This window comes from Berghia stephanieae, chromosome 12 (genome assembly GCF_034508935.2).
Source record: "Berghia stephanieae isolate SIO BIC M18660-M18661 chromosome 12, UCSD_Bste_1.3, whole genome shotgun sequence".
Classification (NCBI taxonomy): Eukaryota; Metazoa; Mollusca; class Gastropoda; order Nudibranchia; family Aeolidiidae; genus Berghia; species Berghia stephanieae.
Genome location: NC_088371.1, coordinates 41,283,902 through 41,303,901, shown reverse-complemented (window position 1 = coordinate 41,303,901; position 20,000 = coordinate 41,283,902). Strand labels below are relative to the sequence as shown.

General features: G+C 39.0%; 1 protein-coding gene across 4 annotated transcripts in view; it reads left to right on the top strand.

The window, feature by feature from the left end:
- LOC144958003 (uncharacterized) overlaps nt 1-20,000 on the top strand; it is a 78,867-nt gene that overhangs the window by 48,864 nt on the left and 10,003 nt on the right. For all 4 annotated transcript variants that reach the window (XM_078889586.1, XM_078889587.1, XM_078889589.1 and 1 more), the window contains exons 4-8: nt 14,683-14,889; nt 15,603-15,850; nt 16,473-16,574; nt 17,543-17,897; nt 19,094-19,263. In XM_078889586.1, the coding sequence (XP_078745712.1) occupies nt 14,683-14,889; nt 15,603-15,850; nt 16,473-16,574; nt 17,543-17,897; nt 19,094-19,263 (1,082 nt within the window). The remainder of the gene's footprint in view (nt 1-14,682; nt 14,890-15,602; nt 15,851-16,472; nt 16,575-17,542; nt 17,898-19,093; nt 19,264-20,000) is intronic.

Sequence of the window (20,000 nt, the reverse complement as noted above, 5' to 3'; positions counted from 1 at the left end):
TTCCCCAGACATATACTTTCATCTTTCCCCAGACATATACTTTCATCTTTCCCCAGACATATACTTTCATCTTTCCCCAGACATATACTTTCATCTTTCCCCAGACATATACTTTCATCTTTCCCCAGACATATACTTTCATCTTTCCCCAGACATATACTTTCATCTTTCCCCAGACATATACTTTCATCTTTCCCCAGACATATACTTTCATCTTTCCCCAGACATATACTTTCATCTTTCCCCAGACATATACTTTCATCTTTCCCCAGACATATACTTTCATCTTTCCCAGACATATACTTTCATCTTTCCCCAGACATATACTTTCATCTTTCCCCAGACATATACTTTCATCTTTCCCCAGACATATACTTTCATCTTTCCCCAGACATATACTTTCATCTTTCCCCAGACATATACTTTCATCTTTCCCCAGACATATACTTTCATCTTTCCCCAGACATATACTTTCATCTTTCCCCAGACATATACTTTCATCTTTCCCCAGACATATACTTTCATCTTTCCCCAGACATATACTTTCATCTTTCCCCAGACATATACTTTCATCTTTCCCCAGACATATACTTTCATCTTTCCCCAGACATATACTTTCATCTTTCCCCAGACATATACTTTCATCTTTCCCAGACATATACTTTCATCTTTCCCCAGACATATACTTTCATCTTTCCCCCAGACATATACTTTCATCTTTCCCCAGACATATACTTTCATCTTTCCCCAGACATATACTTTCATCTTTCCCCAGACATATACTTTCATCTTTCCCCAGACATATACTTTCATCTTTCCCCAGACATATACTTTCATCTTTCCCCAGACATATACTTTCATCTTTCCCCAGACATATACTTTCATGGAAGCTTTCTGCGTTTTCTTCGCGTGTATTTATTTTCTCATCCTCCTTTTTCGGATATTATATAATATATTATTTTCACGCCAGTTCCAAATTGCCTTCATACAACAAAGATGTCGTTTGTTCCGTGCTGAGATAAGCCTGAACAGGCCGAGACTACCACATTATAAGGCCAATCAACCGTAATAACAAGAAGGCCGAAATGGGATATCCCTGACAAACGAAGTGCCGCCGCTTGATTAAGGAATCGACACGAGGAAGCCATTCACACCTCGTTCTGCCGCGCATGCGTGGATCCAAGTATCATTTCCGTTAATTGTTGACCAAAAATAAATATTAAAAAATTCACGAGTAAGTGCTACACTTCAACGTCCAACTTAACCGTGCTTGGTTATTTATTAACTCACTCAAGCCTAACACCGACTATATCCGTAGTATACCCGGGGTTACTTTTACCCCATGCCTATTTATTCATTTTTTTGAGACAAATTATAGGCGTAGTATCAAATCTAACGTTTTTTAAAAAATTTTACATGTTAATGATAAGTGAATAAAACTATCTATATACATGCTTATTTTTAATACTTTTTTTTCCAATTTTGAAAAGTAGCAAAAATGTCTAGGATTGAGTGAGTTATAGGAGGAGGAGAGTTCAGCGGTTGGTGGTGAGGCTCCGCTATTTGAACGATATTGAAACAATAATATTATAATATTTGATGGGCGTTAGAGAGAAATTGTATGTATATTACTATTATTATGTATGTGTATGAGAGGTAATACGTGGTAATACCACCAACCGCTGAACTCTCCTCCTCCTATAACTCACTCAATCCTAGAGATTTTTGCTACTTTTCAAAATTGGAAAAAAAAAGTATTAAAAATAAGCATGTACATAGATAGTTTTAATAAACAAAAAAAAAAAAAAAAAAAAAACAACATGAAATAATAGTGCTCACGTTTTTGAGAAAGGGAGTTATTTATAATTATAAAATATTTCATGTATAATTAAGATCATAATTATACTAGAAATATATATATATATATATATATATATATATATATATATATATATATATATATATATATATATATATATATATATATATATAGATATAGATATATATATATATATATATATATATATATATATATATAGATATATATATATATATATATATATATATATATATATATATATATATATATATATATATATATATATATATATATATAATGTAAATTTTCACTCACATTTTTTGCCGAGACGACTCGTTTCTGTGTTTTTCACACTTCTTCAGTCGGCATTATCCATTTTGTCATGCCGACTGAAGAATTGTGAAAAACACAGAAACGAGTCGTCTCGGCAAAAAATGTGAGTGAAAATTTACATTATATATGAGCTCTAACCACCATTATCGAGCACTTTCGTACCTACAAGTACCCACCAACACTCATAAATATATATATATTATATATATATAATATATATATATATATATATATATATATATATATATATGTGTGTGTGTGTGTGTGTGTGTGTGTGTGTGTGTGTAAGGAGACGACGCCTACTATTAAAATGAAGATAGAGACAAAGGAAGGGAGAATTTTTATTTTTCAAAAAGCTGCTTTGGATGTATGTCTTTAATTTTAACGGCCTCGACGACCCGGCCCTGACTGCACTAATAGGGCCGTGGACTGACGTTTATGATCGTTATACGACCGGTGAGGGAAAGGAAACGGCTGGTGCAGATTGGTGCACGATGTACGGATGTGATGTGATCTCTCTTTCTCTCTCTTCTGCCCTGTGGTGCGTCCGTTGCATGTAGTAATAATATGGTGTAAAGACGAATAACGAAACTTTTTATTAAGTTATTCATTATTCGGTAAAAGTAACGTTTGGCTATCCCGCCAAAGAGTCACTCAATTTTGGTTTTCTTCTTTCTATTTCAAGAGCTTTTATATAGCGCAATATCCACTAAACGTGCTCAAAGCGCTTGACGAGGGGTCCATGACCAACAGAAGCACTTAACATGTAGGACGGGACATGTCGCCTGTTAGGCGATATTACAAATTGTTTTGGACAGAGACAACGCAAGGGGTCCCTGTTAACGGTCAGGTACTCATTTTACACGGTGAGAGAATGTGAGTAAAAAGCCTTTTCCAAGGACTCAACTATGCGCCGAGCGAGGCTCGAACCCAGGATCTTCCGATCCGAAAGCGAGTGTCGTGCATAGCACAAGACCACATCGCCGCACATAAACGAGCCAACAACAAATTTAATAGAGGGAGTGACGCCTTATATGAAGTGGGAATAATATTAATAACGTAGAATGGGATTGACACACACACACACACACACACACACACACACACACACACACACACACAGCCTTCCTTGCTGTTCTGACGGCAATCCAAATCTTTTTTGTGCTCTCAAGTGCATAGATGAATATTTTATAAATATATTAATATGAAGGCTGGTTTTCCTAAACTCGTTAAGTCGATTTTTCTACTTTTTGAGATTTTCCATCCATGAAGTCAAATTGAGTCAAATTTCTCCAAGTCAAATTGAGTCAAATTTCTCCAAGTCAAATTTAGTCAAATTTCTCTGCAAGTCAAATTTAGTCAAATTTCTCTGCAAGTCAAATTTAATCAAATTTCTCCAAGTCAAATTTAGTCAAATTGAGTCAAATTTCTCCGTTTTTTACAAAAAGCACGACTGGGCAATAACAATTTATAGCATCTTCCTTAAATTTTTCACCATTAAAAAAACTTGATTAATGATGGAAAGCCATTTTTTAAAAACTAGATGGTTCTATCATTTCTAGTTTTTAGGCTATTTTAATTATTTGTCGGCTAGTAAAAAGAAAAATCCCCCCAAAAAAACAATGCGTCCTGTGTGCATATGAATGTGTATGTGTGTGTGTGTGTGTGTATGTGTGTGTGTGTGTGTGTGACCGTGTGCGTAATTGGTTTATAAATAGACCAGGGTTAAGGCCGTTCGCCATGACTTTTGTCGAGAGAGTTTGTGTGAGTCGGGGGGAGCTGGGAGTGTGTGCGCCTGTTGCTATTTTGTCAGAAATGTTGATTTTTTTGGTTGTTTTTCTTTCTTTTTTCTTTTTTTTTTCCTCTTTTCTTTTGCTTTTGTTTACTCTTGTTTTTGTTTTTGTGTTGTTTGTATTTTTCTTTGGTTTCTTTCCTCCCCTTAAGTTTTCTCATTTCCCCCAGCATTTGAAAACCGCGTTAATTGATGCTATTTTGGGATTTTGCACGACTTTTGCAGCTCGAAATAAACTGGAGGTGATTTTTATCGTGTTTTCTTGCATTGCTTTACACAAACGGGTCGTATTGTCTTTCGAAAAAGAAGAAGAAAAAGAAAGAAAGAAAAAAAAAAGACTTACAAAGGCCATTCGAATTGAAATGAAAGAAAGAAGGGTCGTTTTAAATAGAATTGGATAGAATTTAAGAGTGGTTTATCAAAACTCGCTAACTCTGGGGTTTTTTTCTTCTTTTTGCTTCAAATTTTAAGATATTGAGGATTATTTCCCCTAAAATTTCTCGATAGGTCTGTTTTTTTTAAACAATATAATATAATCAGCGTTGTTGAGTGCAATGAGGTACAAGAAACGTGTGCTCAAAGGGCTTTACAAGGGGACCCAGGCCAGAAGCAAATTATTCATTTCTAAAGCTATCTATAGTGACTTTTTACTTTTTCCCTGAGAAACTACGTACGTATTCTTGAAATTTTAAGTTGGCAGCTCTGGTCTATGTGTCTGCGTAAAAGTTCAGTAAATTTTTGCCTCCTGAATTGGCAACCCTGCAGTTAACTAACCTAGTTATTATGGGCAAACTCGATAATTAAACATATTTGTGACCTCTTGCCTCAAAAGGTATTATGTCGGGATGTTTAAGATACTGAAACTTGAATTTTATTTAAAGCCAGAAGTGTTAGACTTATCTACTTTGAGTTTTAATGTTTTATTGTGGAGAATGAATATTATAAATTTGGTATGCTGACCTCTAATGAATCGCATTTTTGGCCAGTTTCGATTTAATTTGACTTTTTAACATCTGGTTCACCCCGACATCATACCGTTTTGAGACGATGGGTCACATTTGACCAGAAATCTCGTCCTTAATCGTCTTATATGGATTGAGTTAAGGGGCGGTTTGGGTCTTTAAAAAAAAAATTAATTACCAATATTGGGTGGTTTTAATCATTCTGTATCGTCATTATAGGTTAAAAAACAACATTTATGGTGAAAAATTTTAATGATCTGTGTTGATACTCATTTTACGGCCTAATTTGGGGGTCTGACATAAAAAATATAACAATCTTGTGGCAAACGTTCTACAAAAACTAATGAAGGAATGAACGCAATATTCTTCCCTGTTGTCAACATTGTACCATAGTGTGTCACCATAGAGAGATTTTACGGCTTTAGCTTATGGAATTTTTATTAGAACATTAGAAAGTTGAGAATCAAAATGTTATGACAAAATTGATGTTAAAAATTCAGAATTAGGATTATAATTCAAAATTCACACATCTTATCAAAAAAATCTCTCTATGGTGACATACTACAATATCTCTGTGATAACTGTGGAAATTTTCAGACAATTTCATCGAATAGATTCTGAGAAACGTTTGACACAGTATCCCAGACCCTTAGAAATATGACATTTTGAGAAAATAGCAAAATAACTTCCCGTTTTTCACACTTTTCTTACTATCTGTACCACTTTCGACTGTGTTTTTCGTGCCTTTATAGTCTACTTTAAGAATTTGGACTTCACTTATATTATTCCTAGGATAATAAAATATTATTTTCCACCAAAATATCAAAATCAATTTTTCGAAGGATTTTCCTAATAATTAGACCCAAACCGCCCCTTAAATCGATGACAAGACATGAGGTGAGTAGGAAAGTACCGGAACTGGGAGGGGATCCTGACCTCCCATAGTGGGCAGGGAGGTCCATACTGTGTCTTCTATCCTCCTATATCTGGGTGGGGTTCCTGACCTCCCATAGCGGGCAGGGAGGTCCATACTGTGTCTTCTATCCCCTTATATCTGTTTTCCAACATGCTTTCTGTCTTTGTCTTGGAATGAGATTACTTGGTTTTTTTTTCCTGGCCCTGGTCGGAGTCCTGGCTGGGAGGGAAACAGTCAAATGCATAGTTATTGTTTTGGGAGATGATATTTTTTTCCTTGTAAATCGTCTCTCTGTTATGTATTATTATATTTGTTATTTTGAATGTATAATGTAAGCATTTGAGTGTGTCCCTCTTTGTTGGATTTTGTGCTTGTGTCCAGATGAGACATATAGGTGATTTCAAACTAAGTACTTTGGTGGTATGCTCTTGGAATCTACATCTGATCCCTATTTGTTCCCAGTTCCCCTTTGTCTTACTTTCTCTTGGCTGCTTTAATTGTAATTCTAGAACTTTTTACTATCCCATTTTCTTCCTTTTTACTGGCGCTGATATGACCTAAATGTGTTGCAAGCGCCGTAAAATCCTTAAAAAACAAAAAAACAAAAACAAAAGTGCCAGAAGACGATAGAGAGTACAAATTTCGCGGCGGCGATGGAGGCTCGAACCCGCGACCTTATTTACTGGTACGACTCCCGTCTGACTGGGGAGAGCGTGGTGGCGTTTTACTGGTGTGAGTGAGCCATCCACCACTATAATATTGTCCTCTGGTACTTTCCTACCTACTCACTGGGTGGGGATCCTGACCTCCCATAGCGGACAGGGAGGTACATACTGTGTCTTCTATCCCCTTCTATCTGTTTTCCAACATGCTGGGGAGAGCGTGGTGGCGTTTTACTGGTGTGAGTGAGCCATCCACCACTATATTGTCCTCTGGTACTTTCCTACCTACTCACTTCATTTCTTGTTGTTATCAACATAAGTGCCTGCTCCATCACTTTTCTGAACAAAAAACTATCAAACCTGGGACTTTCAATGAAGAACGTACGCTTATTTCCAGGTCTGATGAACCAAATTGTTATAGGCTAATACGCGTCAACAGTCGTGACGTCACTTCCCTCGTAATGACGCATGGTAACTTAGTAACTGGCTCTAAACTATCGGAACAATGGCGGACGCCCTTATGAAATATTTCTCCGACGAGCATAAAAGCGTATCCAGATGAAGAAAAACAACATTATAAATCTGATCATGTTTTGACTTTTGCACTTTCTGATCACATGACATGTGAAAAAGTTCTAGCCAGCATGAAGAATAAAAAGTACCGATTTTCTTTGTTTAGAACCACGATGGGCGACGTGACATCAGACTATTGAAGCTAATTGGTGTAATGGAAATGTATGTGGAGCAGACACTTATGTTGATGACAACAAATAATGAAGTGAGTTGAAAAGTGCCAGAAGACAATAGAGAATATTTTTTTAAAAATTAAAAAGAAAACAACTTTGCGGCGATGGAGATGGAGGCTCGAACCCACGACCTTACTGGTACGGCAACTCCGCCTGGCCGGGGAGAAGGTAGCGCTACTGTCAGAGCTATTATCCAGTGGACAACTCGCGCCTGGCCGGGGAGAGGCCACGGAGTTGTGGATAACTCTGACAGTAGCGCTACCTTCTCCCCGGCCAGGCGGAGTTGTCGTACCAGTAAGGTCGTGGGTTCGAGCCCTCATCGCCGCAAAGTTGTTTTTAAAACTTCTATATTGTCTTCTGGCACTTTTCTTCTCACGTCATTCTTTGTTGTAATGGAAATACTGTCAAGCCAACGCGAGTGAAGCGATGTAGATAGTTCAAAGATGACGTCACTCAGGTCTTTGTTATTGTTTTTTTGCCATCCGCATTTATGAGTAATGCTCACTGAACTGTATTAACCTGACTATAAACGTTCATGGATACTCACAGTTTTGTGTGTTGGTCCGTTATACTTCCGGATGGCAATGTTATGAGATTCTTAGCCAAGCGCATACTATCTATAGAAGGAATGAGATTGACGTCACTCAGCTCTTTATTTTTTTTGTTTTGTTTGTTTATTGGCAGCCGTTGTAATGATTAGTGCTCACTAAATTTTATCAGTCATTCAATAACCGTTAAAGGTTGCACACAGTTTTGTCTGTTGGTATGTTTAATTTGCCTGACGGATGTTGTGACCATTTTACCTATACGTATATCATTAATTGACACCACCGCTTTTGTGAAAGATTATATTAAATTCTAAGATTATATATCTAATTTATATTAAGGATTCTAGCGTTTTCTGTCGCCGATATTGCCCAATTCCAGAGTTGAAATGTTTCATCCCACCACCCCCTCTCTCTCTCTCTCTCTCTCTCTCTCTCTCTCTCTCTCTATCTATCTATCTATCTATCTATCTATCTATCTATCTATCTATCTATCTATCTATCTATCTATCTTTCTCTCTCTTCTCTCTCTCTCTCACTCTCTCTCTATCTATCTATCTCTCTTTCTCTCTCTCTTCTCTCTCTCTCTCTCTCTCTCTCTCTCTCTCTCTCTCTCCCTCTTTCTCTCTTTCTCACCCTCCCTATCTCTCTCATGTCTGCCCCTGAGACATAAGACAAGTGGCGCTGATGGGTGTCGATGCCACCACCTGGTCGTCTGGGTCATGTCGGTCAGACTTGTGAAAACACCCGCCTCCAGCGCCGAAAAACGAATCGGCTTGTTTATTTATGCGCTCGCTCGTGTTTACGTTTTACGTTCTCTCTCTCTCCTCATCGATGTCGGCGCAACAAACAACACGCACGGAAGTGACAAAATAATATCATCATCATCATCATCATCGTCATTCGCCGCAACTGCCAAACATATTTTCTATAACGTTAACCCTTTACAGGCGAGGAGCTAGTGTATATTTTATATAATATCTACATCCTATTTCCATTGTATTTTTATCTTATTGTGTAAATTATAACAAGTCTGTACAAAACAATTTCCTTTTTGGGATGCAATAAAGTATTATTATTATTATTATTATTATTATTATTATTATTATTATTATTATTATTATTATTATTATTATTATTATTATTATTATTATTATTATTATTATTATTATTATTATTATTATTATTATTGTTATTATTATTATTATTATTATTATTATTATTATTATTATTATTATTATTATTATTATTATTATTATTGTTGTTGTTGTTGTTGTTGTTGTTGTTGTTGTTGTTGTTGTTGTTGTTGTTGTTATTATTATTATTGTTATTATTATGACCCCTTATCGGGCATCACGAAATGTAACCCACCGTTTTAATTTGGTTTTATTATGTCGGAATGAATTAGAAGAGGAAGATGAGAGAGAGAGAGAGAGAGAGAGAGAGAGAGAGAGAGAGAGAGAAATACTTCTTGCTATCCTTTGGATAGGACGCTAGTCTATCGCAAAGTACTTTCCGCCAAATCTAACAGACCCAGCTACCCATTCAATGCTGGGTGGACAGGGGGGGGGGGCGGGGTTCGATCTTGGTCCTTTTGTGTGTGAAGCGAATGCTCCACCAACTGAGCTATCGGGACCCCGTGTGTTACAACTCTCTTGGTTCAAACGACTAGACCAGTACATCAATAAAATCAAATGAGCAAGACTGTGAGAAATAATAGTTTTCGTGGATTCGAACCGGCCTGTAAAGGGTTAAACAGAAAATAACAAAAGTATAGTGATAATAATAATCATTAAAAAAATAATGACAACAGAATAATTGAACCAATACCTGCGTGAGAAAATAAATGTTGACATTTTTGACATGTAAATTTGGGAATCTAGAACATTGTTATAGATAACGAGTTCTGTTAGGAGTTTGGAAAGTTTTTTAAGCGTCTGGTTAATTAAGTTGTATTCTGTGGACGGTACGATGACTTGTCGTTTTCTTTATTATTAAAGGGGGGGGGGGGGGGGGGGATTAGAGAGAGAGAGAGAGAGAGAGAGAGAGAGTAGAGGGGGGATTAGAGAGAGAGAGAGAGAGGGGGGGGGGATGAGAGAGAGAGAGAGAGGGGGGATTAGAGAGAGAGAGAGAGAGAGGGGGGGATTAGAGAGAGAGAGAGGAGGGGGATTAGAGAGAGAGAGAGAAAGAGAGAGAGAGAGAGATGGATGCAAGATAAAAATCTGAAAATTTGTGTATATGTAATAGTGGCAGACGAAAATACAAACCAAAAGTAAAAACGAAAAAAAACAAACACCAAAAAAACAAACAAAACAACAATTTTTTTTTTTAATAAAAGAAACGATAAGATAATAAAATTGAAATAATTAAACAAGTTGATTATTGAACTTTAACACAAAAGTTAAATTTTTTTTTATCTTTCATTGTCCTTAACGTCTTGTGGCTACACTTCTCATTCCACTCCTGACACAATTAGAGTCGTGGTTTATCCCACTCACCCCTAACACCGACTATATCCGTAGTTTCCCCACTCACCCCTAACACCGACTATATCCGTAGTTTCCCCACTCAACCCTAACACCGACTATATCCGTAGTTTCCCCACTCAACCCTAACACCGACTATATCCGTAGTTGCCCCACTCACCCCTAACACCGACTATATCCGTAGTTGCCCCACTCAACCCTAACACCGACTATATCCGTAGTTTCCCCACTCAACCCTAACACCGACTATATCCGTAGTTTCCCCACCCAACCCTAACACCGACTATATCCGTAGTTTCCCCACTCAACCCTAACACCGACTATATCCGTAGTTTCCCCACTCAACCCTAACACCGACTCTATCCGTAGTTGCCCCACTCACCCCTAACACCGACTATATCCGTAGTTGCCCCACTCAACCCTAACACCGACTATATCCGTAGTTTCCCCACTCAACCCTAACACCGACTATATCCGTAGTTTCCCCACCCAACCCTAACACCGACTATATCCGTAGTTTCCCCACTCAACCCTAACACCGATTATATCCGTAGTTTCCCCACTCAACCCTAACACCGACTATATCCGTAGTTTCCCCACTCACCCCTAACACCGACTATATCCGTAGTTTCCCCACTCAACCCTAACACCGACTATATCCGTAGTTTCCCCACTCACCCCTAACACCGACTATATCCGTAGTTTCCCCACTCAACCCTAACACCGACTATATCCGTAGTTTCCCCACTCACCCCTAACACCGACTATATCCGTAGTTTCCCCACTCAACCCTAACACCGACTATATCCGTAGTTTCCCCACTCAACCCTAACACCGACTATATCCGTAGTTGCCCCACTCACCCCTACACACCGACTATATCCGTAGTTGCCCCACTCAACCCTAACACCGACTATATCCGTAGTTTCCCCACTCAACCCTAACACCGACTATATCCGTAGTTTCCCCACCCAACCCTAACACCGACTATATCCATAGTTTCCCCACTCAACCCTAACACCAATTATATCCGTAGTTTCCCCACTCAACCCTAACACCGACTATATCCGTAGTTTCCCCACTCACCCCTAACACCGACTATATCCGTAGTTTCCCCACTCAACCCTAACACCGACTATATCCGTAGTTTCCCCACTCACCCCTAACACCGACTATATCCGTAGTTTCCCCACTCACCCCTAACACCGACTATATCCGTAGTTTCCCCACTCAACCCAAACACCGACTATATCCGTAGTTTCCCCACTCAACCCTAACACCGACTATATCCGTCGTTTACTCACTCAACCCTGACACCGACTATATCCGTCGTTTCCCCACTCACCCCTAACATCGACTACATCCGTCGTTTACCCGGGGTTACTTTTACACCATACCTATATATTTATTACAGTTTTCTGGGACAAATTATAGGCGTAGTATCAAAGCTAATGTTTTTAGTTTTTACATGTTTATGGTAGTTGAATAAAACTATATGTATCAGTGCATGAAATAATCGGTCGGAAGGTGAACATTTCATGAAGTTATGGTCAGATGTATGGGAAAGGTATCCTGCGACTTTTCTCAAATTTCATGCTTTTTCAACTTGATTAGCTGTAAAAAAATATTTAGAAGTGCAATTAAGCTTTGATATTTCCCGAAGATGTACAAAAAGGGTTGATTTAATCATTTATGACAAGAACTCATTTTGGATAAAAACTGACCTTCTAACTAAACTTGGCAATATCTCTTTTTTTTTTTTTCCAATTTTGAAAAGTAGCAAAAATCTTTAGGATTGAGTGGGTCAAGTTGTCCTACCCAAGGGGGAAAACTCTTGACTTACTTGACTTCACTTTATACTCTTATCTATCCCCTTGTGGAACATTAAATTGAAAATTGAATTAAATTAAATTTAAATAAAAAATCCCTTTATTCATCCCATAGGGGAAATTTGTCTCTAGGGTCTATTCCTAGGGAAGACTGACTGGAATAACCCAGACGTCAGCCGCAGTGTAGCGCCGCAAATTGAGCTAGGCGAGGAGGCGACTTGCTCAAGGCCACACAGCGCAGTGGCGGGTCATCGAACTCGGTAGCTACCTTCCGGGTACGAAGCAAAGACCGTACTGCTGAGCCATGTCTTGGAATGGGATTACTTAAGTTTCGTCCCAGCCTGGGCTTACTAGAGCCCTTCACAGGGAGGGAAGCAGTCAAATGTATCTATAGTTATAGTTTTGTGAGATTTTTTCCCCCCTTGCAATAAATCATCTCTATGTTATATATTGTTAGTTAGACAATGTGTTTTGTCGTAAACATTTGAGTGTGTTCCTCTTGGTGGGATCCTGTTCTGCTGGTGTCCGGATGAGACTTTAAGGTGATCTCAATCAAACTAAGTGCATTGATGGTATGCTCTACATCTGTTCCCTTCTTGAACCAATTCCCCTTTGTCTTACCTTTTCTTGTGTGTTTCGATTGGAAATCTAGAATATTTGGACTTCCGTTCTCTTTTCTTTTTTTTTCTTTCTTTCTTTTTTTTTTTTTTTTACTGGCGCTGATCTGGCGTAAATATGTCGCAGATGCCGTAAAACCCTTCAAAACAAACAAACAATCTTGGTGGCCTCCCCCAAGTGAGCCCCGCCATTTTCATTTCTTCCGACAGACTGTGAGCGTCCTCCATGTCTGTTTTGGACGCCGCCCCACCTTTCGTGTCCCTTGGGCGGGGGTTTCACTCAAGGGACTGGCGGGTGGAGTGACATTGCTCCCTGCCTGGTCTTCTTGGTGTAAATCTCTAGGCCCAGAGTATCGTATTGCGATCACAACAAGAGATGAAGTGAGTAGGAAAGTGATAGAAGACAATAGAGAAAAAAAATTTTCGCGGCGGTGATGGGGGTTTGAACCCGCGACCTTACTGGTACGACAACTCCGCCTGGCCGGGGAGAGCGTGACTCTACGGTATGAGCTATCCACGCACCCATTTCAGTTACGACCACGTGGTCTAGTGGTATGACACTCGCCTTCCGATCGGATATAGGAAAGGCCTGGGTTCGGCGCATAGTTGAGTTCTTGGAAAATGCTCTTACACTCGCATTCTCTCAGCTTACTCAGGTGTAGAATGAGTACCTGGCCGTTAACAGCGTTGTCTTCGTCGGGGAAAAAAAATTTGAATATCGCCTAGCACGTCTCGTCCTACATGTTCAGTGTTGCCGTTGGCTAGGAACCTTCTTTTGTAAAGTAGTAGTAGTAGTTTCGTATGGCTACAACTCCACGTTGTTTCGCTTCACCCAATCCGCGAAAGCACTGTCCACCTCATGAACCATTTGGTAGCCGCCTGGGGGTGCTGTTGTGGGGCACTTCAAAATGATGTGGTCCATGTCTTGGCAAGGGTCATCGCATGCTGGGCATTTTGGAGATGATGCATAACCCCATCGATGCAAGTCTGAGGCTGTTCTACCATGCCTAGATCTTATTCGGTTGCATGTTGACCATTGAGTATGGAAACCAGGCAGTGGTATGTTCGTTGGTTCTTCAATAATTTCACTAGCCTTTGGTGGTTTTTGTTTCCATTCCTCTCGCCAGGCCTCCTCTAGGTCGAAAAGCAGTTTGTAAAGCAGTTTGAGTACGTTTAACGGATCTTGTGCTATGTATATGCTCTAGGTTTTTTTTTTTTTTTTTTTTTTGGGGGGGGGGGGTATTTTGTTGTTTTTTTTAGTTAAGTAGCAAAACTCATAACCAGAGTATTACGATTAATGACACCTATTCAGTTACTGACCTCGGTGAGCATCGTTTGACTTTGTTCCAAGACGACCAACCGCCCGTCTACCGTTGAGCCACCGACCGACACCGACACCGACACCGACGCCAGAAACCCGTCGTGAAAGAGAAAAGTCCTCTCTCTCATTTGTTGAAGACACCCAATTGGTTTGGTTGGCCACGACGCCTCCCATATTTATGTTGGGGTTTTGTTTGGTTTTGTTCTTTTTTTTATGTTTTTTTTTCTTGTTCTTGTTTCTGTTTGTTATCATTATTATTTTTATTTTTATTATTATTATTATTATTATTATTATTAGTTTTTATTATTATTATTATTATTATTATTATTATTATTATTATTATTATTATTATTGTTGTATTGTTATTATTATTATTATTATTATTATTATTATTATTATTATTATTATTATTATTATTATTATTATTATTATTATTATTATTATTAGAGATAAATACCCCCCCCCCCCCCCCCCCCCCCCCCACACACACACACGCACTTTTTTTCTTTCTTTTAAATATGTTTGTTTGTAAAGTGTGTGTGTACGTGTGTGTGTTTTCTTTTGTTTTTTTTAAATTTTAAATGTTTTTAAATATTTTTTTTCTTCTAAATGTTGAATTGATGATGTCTTTGTTGATGTTTCCTGTATTCCCAGGTTGTTGGTTGAAGGGAGAAGACAACAAGTGCGAGCAGAACGCATGCGTGGCAGACACGGGCACCGTGCCCAACACTCGGTTCTGCTGCTGCAATTCGGACATGTGCAACACACGCCTCAGGGACGTGGTCGCCTCGGAAGGGGAGCAGTCACTGTCGGAGAAGCGGACTGTGCCTACAACGAGCCTTGTCGTGTCTTCCTCTGTTGGTAAGGAAGGGGGGGGGGAGGGAGATGAGGGATGGAAAGGGGTGGGGGGAGGGAGATAGGGCTTGATTATTGTTGTCATGGTTTTCAACAACCATGATCATCATCGTAGTCGTCGTCGCCATTATCATCATCATCATCATCATCATTATTATTATTATTAGAGATAAATAACTCCCCCTCCCCCACTTTTTTTTTTCTTTCTTTTAAAATCATCATCATCATCATCCTTTGTCTTTCTCTTTCTCATTTATTCTTTTTCTTGTTATCCTCCTCCTCCTCTCTTGTTCCTTCTCCCCCTCTTCCTCTCCCACTTCATTACCATCATCATCACCATTATCCTCATCATCACTGTCCCATTTCCCAAGGGTCACTCATCGACAACAGTTACCGAGAAAAGACCATCATCATCATCATCATCATCATCATCATCATCATCATCATCATACGCCATCACCATTATCCTCATCATCACTGTCCCATTTCCCCAGGATCACTCATAGACAACAGTTACCGAGAAAAGACCATCATCATCATCATCATAACCATCATCATACGCCATCACCATTATCCTCATCATCACTGTCCCATTTCCCCAGGGTCACTCATAGACAACAGTTACCGAGAAAAGACCATCATCATCATCACCATCATCATCATCATCATCATCATACGCCATCACCATTATCCTCATCATCACTGTCCCATTTCCCCAGGGTCACTCATCGACAACAGTTACCGAGAAAAGACCATCATCATCGCCCTGACGTCTGTCGGGGCCGTGGCCTTCGTGGTCATCTGTGCCTACCTGTCCTACCGACTGTGCATGACCTCCAAGGCCCGTCTCAGCTCCCAGCAGAACACGGGACGACGACGGGATAACGGCAACAACCCAGACGTGTCGTCTGACCCAACATCCAAAGGATACATGCCGGTGGCAGACTTAGAATGGGACTTGTTAAAGGTGAGGATTGGAACCTGGAACCTTCACCATTCAAGTGGAAGAAAAAAAAATAATTTAAATTGATCTTTTATATCGCACAATATACACTAAACGTGCTCAAAGCGCTTTACAAGAGGTCCCTGGCCAACAGCAATATTTAACATTTAGGTCGGTACATATGACGCCTGTTAGGCGTTATTACAATTTTTTCGGACAGAGGCAACACTGTTAATGGCCCAGTACTCATTTTACACCTGAGTACGGTGAGAGAATGTGAGTAAAGAGCCTTCTCCAAGGTCTCAACTATGTGCCGAGTGAGGCTCGAACCCAGGACCTTCCAATCCAAAAGCGAGTGTCTTACCACAAGACCACATAGCCGCACCAGAAATCGTGTGAAGGCCGCTGAGGGTTGCAAATTGGGTGGACAAAGCCAGTGAACTGCTTGTTAGGTTAAGTAAGTCAGGAAGCCAGAATTCATTTTTTTCCAAAAGACTCAGATTGGAGAGACTTGACAGTATATATATATGTAGGGAGAGAGGAGAGCATAAAGATAGAGGTTTAAGGATGAGTTACCCAAAATAATATATGATTTTTAAATAATAAAATTTCCCCCTTTTTCTCATACACGTGTTCTGTTTGCCAGTTTGACGAGATGCTGTCCAGAGGTCAGTTCAGTGAGGTCTGGAAGGGGAGCCTGGGGTCACTAGAGGTGGCCATCAAAGTCTATCAGAATAGTTACAAACAGGTACGGGATTTCACGGCATGCTATTTCTTTTTTTAAAAATATTTTTTACTGTTGTCATTTAAATTTTAAAACATTTTTAAACTGTTAATTGACAAACCTGGGTGATCTCAAACTAAGTACATTGACGGAATGAATTCTCTTGGAATCTACATCTGGTCCATATTTGAACCATTCCCTTTTTTCTTACTTTTTCTTGTCCTTTTAATTGTAAATCCAACATTTTTGGACTATCCCATTTCTTCATTTTTACTGGCGCTGAAAGGACCTAAACGTGATGCTGGGCGGGGTTCCTGACCTCCCATAGTGGGGCAGGGAGGTACTTACTGTGTCTTCTATCCCCCTATATCTGTTTTCCAACTTGCTTTCTGTCTTTGTCTTGGAATGAGATTACTTGGTTTTGTTCTGGCCCTGGCCGGATACCCTGGCTGAGAGGGAAACAGTCAAATGTATAATTAATTTAGGGAGATGATATTTTATTCCTTGTAAATCATCTCTCTGTTATTATGTTTTGTATACATGTTATATAGGATTTGTAAGCATTTGAGCATATTCCTCTTAGTGGGGACCTGTGCTTCTGTCTGAATGAGACTTATAGGTGATCTCAAACTAAGTACACTGATACTGTGCTCTTGGAATCTACATCTTTTCTCTATTTGATCCAATTTCCCTTTGTCTTACATTTTCTTGGGTGCTTTAATTGTAATTCTAGAACTTTTCACTATCCCATTTTCTTCCTTTTTACTGGCGTTGATATGACCTTAATGTGTTGCAAGCACCGTAAAACCCTTAAAAACAAACACAAAGAAATGTGTTGCAAGTGGCCTAAAATCCCTAAAAACAGACTTGTTTGTTATTTTAGTCATCTTCCTAGTTGTGATTTTTAGCTTTTCTCCCAGACTTTTATCTGTAAGTAATGTAGCATTTCCTTCCATTCTGTTCAACCATTATTCCAATGGATCTCTTTCCAGTACTACCACAACGAATGTAACTGCTACACCCTGCCATTCATCGAACACGAGAACCTGGTCAAGTTTTACGGGGCCCGAGAGCACCAAGAACACAGCATCGGTCAAGTAGGTACCACTGGTCAGCAGCAGACCGTCGGATCTTCATCCGATTTGTCCGAATCCACCAGTGTCAGCTTTCTGCCTCAAAACAGCGGGGCGCCCGGTGGTGGGTACCTCATGTTGTTGGAGTACCACCCTCTGGGGTCTTTGACCGGTTACCTCAAGCATCACACCCTGGAATGGACCCAGCTCTTCTCCATGGGTCAGGACATAGCCCGTGGTCTGGCACATCTACATAACCAGTTTTCCAGCAACGGTGAGTTGGATCATTTCAAATACCCTACCGTGCGGCTATGTGGTCTTGTTGGTATGACACTCGCTTTCGGATCGTAAGGTCCTGGGTTCGAGCCTCACTCGGCGCGTAAGAGTCCTTGGAAAAGACTCTTTACTCACATTCTCTCACCGTACTCAGGTGTAAAATGAGTACCTGGCCTTTAACAGCGCTGTCTCTGTCCGAAAAAACAATGCAATATCGCCTAACAGGGGTCATCTCTTGTTCTACATGTTAAGTGTTGCTGTTGGTTAGGGACCATTGTAAAGCGCTTTGAGCATGTTTAGTGGATATTGCTCTATATAAAAGCTCAATTATTTATTTATTTAAAATGTCCTATTACAGTAGCATGTATTTCTCATTCCTTGTTTGGACAAAATATTTAAGAAGAGGAGCCCATGAAAGCGAGGAATACTGGGAATGTGTACAGATAAAATTGGGAAATTTGTTAATTTCAGATGTTAAGATTTGTATCAGGAATATTTTAAAACGAGGAACAAGAGGAAGAGGAATGCGTACTGCTTTGTATTTCCTGTAAATGCCAACTCTGTATTTTATTTTAATACTTTTTTCATCACCTAGATAGGACGATTTATGGTAATGTCTAGCAGTCGGTTTGGAAAACCCCTTGTTTGCTTGCTTTACTGACAATGACAAATAATAATAGAAACGGAGATTCCCATACTATAAATAGCTCGTTTTTGTTTACGTTTGGCACTTACGTTCTTTATCACATGACGGCATCAGTTATCATAGTCTTCTCATCTCTTAATTGGAGCAAAATAAGTAGCAAGAACTCTATAATATTATATACTCTACATATAAAGGCCATTCAGTTTAAATGTTCGCTTAAAACATATCTGTTTCGTCTTTAGCAGAAGGTATGAAAAGCAAGATAGGTCTGTTTGGTTTGTGTTGTGTGTGTGTGTGTGTGTGTGTGTGTGTGTGTGTGTGTGTGTGTGTATGCTTGTGTGTTTGAATGAGTATGTTTCAGCCAAAGTAATTTGTAACTTAAGTGCTTAGAGTCTGGTGTCTCGGAGTTATAGCGCTATATACGTTTTCAGCATTATTATTATTATTATTATTATTATTATTATTATTATTATTATTATTATTATTATTATTATTATTATTATTATTATTATTATTATTATCATTATTATCCATTGTATTTCTTACAGGCCAATTCAAACCAGCCCTGGCTCACCGAGACTTGAATACACGGAACATCCTGGTGACCTCTGAACTCCGATGTGTATTGACAGACCTTGGATTTTGCACAGCCATGATGGGGTCAAGGTTACTGAAGAATGGCACCATGGAATCAACCGAGCAAGCATCCTTGGCAGAAGTAAATAAGAGTTTGTTTCAATCGCATTTCATTACTAGTAGTCCTTCAGAGCCATTGGGCTCATGGAGCCGGAGTTTATCCCGGGTTCTATAGCGTGAAACGGACAATAGCAATTGCTTGCTATCCTTTGGATAGGACGCTAGTCTATCGGAACGTATTTCCCCCCAACTCTAATAGACTCAGCTACCCATTTTCACTGTTGGACGGACAGGTTGGGGGGGGGGGGGTCAGATAAAATAATCTCGACTGCTCCCGGGATCGATCTTGGTCCCTTCGTGTGTGAAACGAGTGCTCTACCAACTGTGCTATGGGGCATTTCATTAGAGTAAAATCAAATTTCTAGTTGTGTGTATTGAAAAAAAAACCAAGGTATTGGCCCCAGTGGAATATTGTCAAGGAAGGTTTTTCTCTTGAAGAAGGAAAGCAGGGATTCAAGCTTGGGTTGCTTGGATGGTATTATATTTACATCCATCATCTCCTTCATTATCATTATTATTATTATTATTATTATTATTATTATTATTATTATTATTATTATTATTATTATTATTATTATTATTATTATTATTATTATTATTATTATTATTGTTACTATTATTATTGTTATTATTATTATTGTATTATTTTGTATTATTATTGTTATTGTTGTTAGTATTATTATTAATATCATCATCATCATCATCATCCACATCATCATCATCATCACCATCATCATCATCACCATCAATATTATTGTT